The 6,659-nt window shown below is 36.2% G+C and overlaps 1 protein-coding gene across 1 annotated transcript; it reads left to right on the top strand.

The window, feature by feature from the left end:
* Window positions 318-5,405, top strand: LOC109824057 (B3 domain-containing protein Os11g0197600-like). The gene is made up of 6 exons (XM_020390580.1): window positions 318-623; window positions 714-1,173; window positions 2,273-2,470; window positions 2,881-2,982; window positions 3,079-3,233; window positions 4,830-5,405. The coding sequence occupies exons 1-6, from the start codon at window positions 558-560 to the stop codon at window positions 5,094-5,096; spliced, it is 1,248 nt and encodes a 415-aa protein (XP_020246169.1). The 5' UTR covers window positions 318-557; the 3' UTR covers window positions 5,097-5,405.

Below are 6,659 nucleotides of genomic sequence, written 5' to 3'. Positions count from 1 at the left end.
CACCAAAGTTTAAAATGAGGAAAAGTTTGGGGTATTTAAGTGCAAATAACCTTTTCCCATTAAAAATGCTTTTCTTTGGGAAAAAAATTCCACGAATTTTCTATGAAAAATTAGTTTTTTCTTTATTAAAATTCCATGCTATTTTCTAATCAAAATAGTGAGCAAGAGAAGGGAGGATTTCTCCTCTTCTGCATTGCGAAATGATCTAATCTAAACACTAAAGACAAAACTATCCATTTTATTTTTGTGCATGTTTTCGAATTATCTACTATTTTTTAAATTATAAAAATACCTAATTTCGGAGTACCGAAGCAATCCTCTATTTCTTTATGCATTTCTTGCATCTAAAGTTCCCGAGGGTGAACTGGTCTCGTTATCAAGGACACAAAACTCAGTATGATTCTGCGATTGGCTCTGAGAGGATTCCTACTCGTTTTGCGGTTTTAGAACTTCGAACCTCGCCTCAAAATTTGGGTTTTATCCTCAAAATTCTCAACGTCCAGCAGAGGAGAAGAGAATCGAGTGATCAAGAGCTCGATTGATCACTACTCTTTCTTATGGCGAACTCCAAGCCTCATTACTTCTTTAAGATATTTTTGCCCAATCAATCCTCCAACTCTCTGGTACCTCTTATTAGGGCTTTTCTTAAGTTTAGGTCTAGATTGTAATTTTCAGTTAAAGTTTTGATTTTGATGTGGTTTTGATTTTTGTAGAGAATTCCTCCGGCCTTTGGAGATCACATTGAGGTTGAGTCTAACAGGAGAGTGTACTTGAAGGGCCAAAGCGGGAGCGTTTGGGGAGTAAATATGGTTAAAAATTGTGATGGGTTCTCTTTTGAAGATGGGTGGAAGGATTTTGTTGTTGATCACTCTCTGATTATGGGAGATTTATTGATTTTTCGTTATAACGGGAGTTTGAGATTTGAAGTTTTGGTTTTCGATTCCTCTGCTTGCGAGAAAAGGAAGGCTTTCCTTGCGAGACCAAGCATGGGAGAAGAGATTGAAGATGTTGAAGAAACTGAGCAATCAAAGCAAGAAATGGTCAAGGAGGAAGAGGAGGAGGAGGAGGAGGATAATAAGCCTTTGGTTCATTTCGCAAAAAGGAAATTTGATGGGAATTTGAAGAAGAGGAAGAAGAAACAATTTCCATCCTATGGGGATCAATCGAATTCAGGCAATACAAAGATTATCATTTTCCTCCCTTTTTCTTTGAAAATCTTTTCTATTTATGGTTATCGTCATGATGCATATAAGCGTTTTTTATTATTATTTAAATTTGCTTTATTTTGAAGTGTGATGCTTATAGCCTCTGTGACCTTTGGCATCCGCAAGAAAATTAAAAGAACCTCAAATTGTAAAACGGAAAAGAAAAAAAAAAGTTCCAGCTTCTCAAGTTCAAAGATGAACTATTAAATTTGTGTGGTTTGTACACTTGATTGGCTTTGTTTTCAGGCTGGAAATCTGTTAACCTGGAAATTTGCAGCACTTTCCACTTTTACGTGCAAGTTGAGAGCCTGAACCCGAGTAGTGGAAAAGGCTGGATCATTTTTCATTTATATTTTTTGTATTTTTTGTTTTTCTTGGGTTCATCTTCGCTTTTTAATTATTAACTGAGCTCTCTTTAACTGTGGTGTAATAATGGAGCACTCTATTTGGTTTTGAAGAGATTCGTCCTCAGCTTGATGGTTAAAAATGCGATCTCTTTCTTTTCATTTTTATTTGTTATACATTGATAACACCATATTATGCACACTTCGGTTTATAATATCTTCAGTTGTGCGTAATTTCAAGTTTTCTTTGGTGAGTTTTTCAGTTTCTTGTGAGAAGTTTGATGACACGGAGGAGGTGGGCTAACCTTATCTATCATTCTAGCTTTAAGAAGGCTGAATGGCAGAGAAAGTTGTCGGATATTCTTTTTCGTTTTATATCCATGGAAGTCTTGATTTTATTAGTGAGTATTATCAGTGGCAACTACCTTTGCCTCATTATACACTCTTGACGCATTTTGGTGTCATCTCAGTACAAAATCTTCAGCTTTGTGATCCCGAGAATGTCCAAGACAAGCACAATTTTTAGAAATGATTGGATTTTACTTCTTCTGCTAACAGCTCATCAGACTTTGCTTATTCTAAAATGTGGATATTGAACATTTTGATCTTTGTAGCTCATCCCAGTCTGAACTCTAGATGCGGAAACTACAAAAGGCATTTTGATTTCTGTTTGTTTTCTGTTACTTTGCTTGGCTGCATCTTTTATAGTTCATACATTTGCAGGTCAGCCTCTTCCAAAATCTAGAGATTTAGCTACCCCAAAACAAGAGCAAGTCTCATATTCACCTCCTAGTCCTTTCAAGTTCACCAAAGACACACAAATGCAGAAGAATGGAGAGTGCATGCATGGAAATTCTGCATTTCATGTCCGGCGCTTTATATCCAATAAAAATCTCCAACTACGGTACAGGAGTGGTCAAGGTGAGTTATTGCTCCTTCCAACAAATCTTCAATTTGTGAACTTCATGATTTTGTTTTCTTCAGGGTTAATTGCAGATATACCAATGTACTATGAGGATGTAGCCACTTATACGGCGTAAATCATTTTATTAGCACTTGCAGCTGCACTTATGAACTCTAGACGGCTTTATTTCCAAAGTGACTATCTGATGTTCAGGGGAATCATGTGCTGATAAACTAATCTTTCCTTTCAATTTAACTGAAAATAATTTAAACCGCTCTCTAAAATGATAACAAAGTAATGTTGTCTGATACTCCGGGGATGCAAGTGCTAATTTAATAAAAATGTTCAGGGGATATTACTGCCTACACCTAAGTCTTTTCTTTAATTTTTTCAGTTTGTTGATTAATGTTTGTTCTCTTGGTGATAGTGTCTAGATGTACTCCTCATTCAACTAAAGGGAGCACCTCAAAGAAATCTAGTAAATCCGTAGAATTGGTAAAGTCTGATGAAAGTGCTTGTCGAACGGGATGTGAGCTTTTGCCTCTTTCTATTAGTGTTTATTTACAAAATCTTAATACCTCTTGATCTATGGGTGTTTTTGTTCAAAGTGTTCTTTTGCTGGCAGCTGTTTATAGGATGAGAGCTCTCATATCGCAACGACGACCTGTCACAACTGAGGAAGTGGAAAGGGCGCTTCAAAGGGCTTTGAAGTTCCAATCTGAGCATCCATTTGCAGTGTCAGTTATGCAGGACTCCTACGTTTACACTAGTTTTTTCATGGTAAAATTTTCAACATTTAGAATCCTGCTATTTTATATTATTTGTACCTGTTTGAATGTGAAAGTGATTGCTAGGATTTGCTCTTATCTCCTCCATAGGAATTGCATCACACTTTCAAATATTGCCTTGTAAATATTAATTTCAATGATTTATCTACACTTAACTTGTTCTTCTTTCCTGTACATGTGATTTGTTTCTTCTTTGCATGTTTAAAAGTGTACACGTTTTCTATCTATTTAGAACTACATCTTAGTTTACTCTGGACATAATCATGATTTCACTTATTGCCAACACTAGAGATGTCCAATACTGAACAAGGGAAAAACTAAAAGATATTTCAGTCTGGTAAGAAGCAGAAATTGTAACCTTTAAATCGACAAAGTCATGCAGCTGTTTGGATAGAGACATACTCTTGAGGGAAGTACTTCTTGTGTTGAACTCATTTAAATAGTCAAATTGTGTTGTTTACTTCATAACTTAGCTCATGTTAACATCTTACTCTCATGAAACTTCATTTTCTTGGTGATATCTGCAGTCTCTTCGCATCACTAGAGGCTTTGATATCTTTTCAGTACCATGAACTAGCATTCTTCCAAGTATGCCTGGTTTAGCACTGGACTTCTTGCCACTGCTACAATTTGCATTGGACTTCTTCCCACTGCTACAATTTTATAATCTTCTTAGCCAAATAAAAAAATAACGGTAATTGCACATAGACCCCAGTAGTATCACTGTCTTGAGCTTATCTGTCAGAATTCATCAGGGGGTAAAAGAGTGAATAATCTAACCAAGGGTGTCTATCTGCAACAATGAAACTACACGGGTAAGTATGTTGAAGACAGTGATATTACAGGGGGTCTATGTGCAATTAACCCAAAAAAATAATACCCACATATGTAGAGCTCGAGACATCTTCAAAGAAACGCAAGTTACCTGACCTCCAAGTCTTGGTCTGAGGGCGGCTCCTGAGCTGTTGATGCGAGATTAGAATACTTCTTTGGGAACGTTTCATGAAGAGAACTTGTTGCATGACCTCTTGGATATTAATCATAGTACTTCTTTGTGATACTTCTTCATTTTTTTGAAAGGCATATCCATATCTTCTTTAATTGAGCATACATGAACACTGATACAGATCTCAGTTGAGTACAAGAGCTTGTATCCAAGGATATGGATCAGATATCAGAAACTTCATTATTCTCTAATATTGTATCCTTTTTGCATCGTGCAGTTTAGCCATGTTGGTGGAGGATCAATTGCTTTTATTATCTCCATTATCTGTTTTCAAAACAGAAGACAGTGTATATAGGCTTCTCGTCTATCATTTTTGAAGTACTTTGAGATTGTGATGATTGAGAGTTATAGTTTATAATTAATATTCCCTGTTCAGGGCCCTTTTTATGGGCTAAAACCTAGAGTCATGCACTAGTATCTGTTTTCCTTGAAGTACGCTTCAAAATATGTGGCCTGTAAGATTCGAACATGATCGGCTTTGATATCATCTTAAAGTCTTTTCCACCACACAAAAACTGCAAAACTGTGATGAAACTTGAGAGTTACAGTCTATAATCTAACGGCTATCTTGTTGGTATGCAGTGCCTTCCTACCTGGTTCGTGAGAAAACATCTTCCAAAGGAGAACGCAGTTCTGACTGTTTCGGATCCAAATGGCAAGCAATGGAAGATGACTTATATTTGCTACAACTCTCACGGTGCTCTCAGTGGTGGCTGGGGCAAGTTCACTTATGCCCATAATTTGGAGAAACATGATGTCTGCATATTTGAGTTTATTGATACTGATCATTTGAAAGTCCATATATATAGAGTGTTGGAGGAGATAACACCATTACTTCGTCCACGTTAGGATGGCCATGTTTAATTGCATGCTCATAATTATTATTGCCAACAACAACAACAAAAACATAATGTGCTACAGCAACATCAACCAAGACTTTATCCTCCGTTAAGTTAACCGGATCACAATAAAATAGTTGCATAATGTGGCATATTTAACTCCTTTAATTGTATCTATTTGTTAAATTTCTTCAAATCTCTCATGGGTGTCAACTCGTAAGTGAACTTTGGCCGGGAGAGTAACGCTTTGCAGATGTATGTTGTATGACTTTGTCCTTGTAACAATAAATATATATATTTTCAGCAATTCTTGGATTTTTGTCCTGGTTTTCCCAATTGTCCCAGATATTTCTTTTTTATCTGGAATTTTTAAGGTAATATGGGACAACCTTGTGGTTAAATGTCTTTAGCATTTGCTAGATCAAGAGACCAAGCAAAGTGGCATGCAAAAGAGGATAAAGATTGCCTTGAGCAGAACAGTTATTTCACTTTGGGTAATTTATTTTGGAAGTTATGCCATTCTTGTGAACTAATGCACTTGTGTGAATTTGATGAAGGATAAATTTCAGACAACCACCTGAGCTATAAGGGGTTTTGCATAAAGCTAAATAAACGTGCTTTATACCATCAGAAAACTATACAGTACCTTTATGGTAATACCTCAAAAGTTTATGGCAGTTTTCTCACAATAATGAATTTATTTGAAAATTCATGATACGTTTTGAAAACATAAGTAAAACTTGATGGCATTTAGTTTATGTGTAGTTTTGCGATAATACGTTATATTTTTTTTGACTCATTTGCAAGTTTGTAATTTTTAAGGGTTTTTACATGAAAACCATCTTAATTTTAGTCTAAATTGATACTTACTACCTTTATTTTTTTAATATAAACCACCAATATTTGCAAGTTTGTGATTATTTAAGTGTTTTTTCATGAAAATCGTATTAATTTTAGCCCATACTCAATTAACGTTACCTAATTAAATCAGAAATAGTCAGATAAACTTGAAACTTGAATTCGGACATTAAAGTATTCCTTCCTCCATTCGTTCTCCGTAAAAAAAAACAAGGGGGGGGGGGGGCGGGGGGGGGGGGGGTGGAGGAGATTTAGAAAGACTCGAGTAAAACTTATATTTATTTCAAATGCAAAATAAACCATATTTGAAGGGCCATGCGCAATCGCAGAAGAGCGCGAGGAGCAGTTGAACGTGAATGGCGGCTTGGTTGAGGCGGCAGACGGTGAGAGTGAAAGTGACATTAGGGATTGTGACCGCAATCCTCATCTTCATCGCCCTCAAGGTTTTCGTTCGCAACCGGTATCACTTTTTCGTCATGTCGGAGGTGGTACATGCCGCAGGGATCATGGCTCTCATCTACAAACTCACCCAACAAAACACTTGCTCTGGTAATTACGAGAATCCAAAAATTACACAGCTCAACGCATGAAACAATATTTTGCTTGTGACTAATTTATTTTTCATGTGAAAAATGTGATATTAAAATTTGTTTGTCAAGCCATTTTATTATGTGTATTGTACCATGAACTGAGTTTTACAAACACATTGTTTTCA

This window comes from Asparagus officinalis, chromosome 9 (genome assembly GCF_001876935.1).
Source record: "Asparagus officinalis chromosome 9, Aspof.V1, whole genome shotgun sequence".
In the NCBI taxonomy this organism is placed as follows: domain Eukaryota; kingdom Viridiplantae; phylum Streptophyta; class Magnoliopsida; order Asparagales; family Asparagaceae; genus Asparagus; species Asparagus officinalis.
The sequence above is the reverse complement of the archived record's forward strand: the minus strand, read 5'-3'. Positions and strand labels throughout refer to the sequence as shown.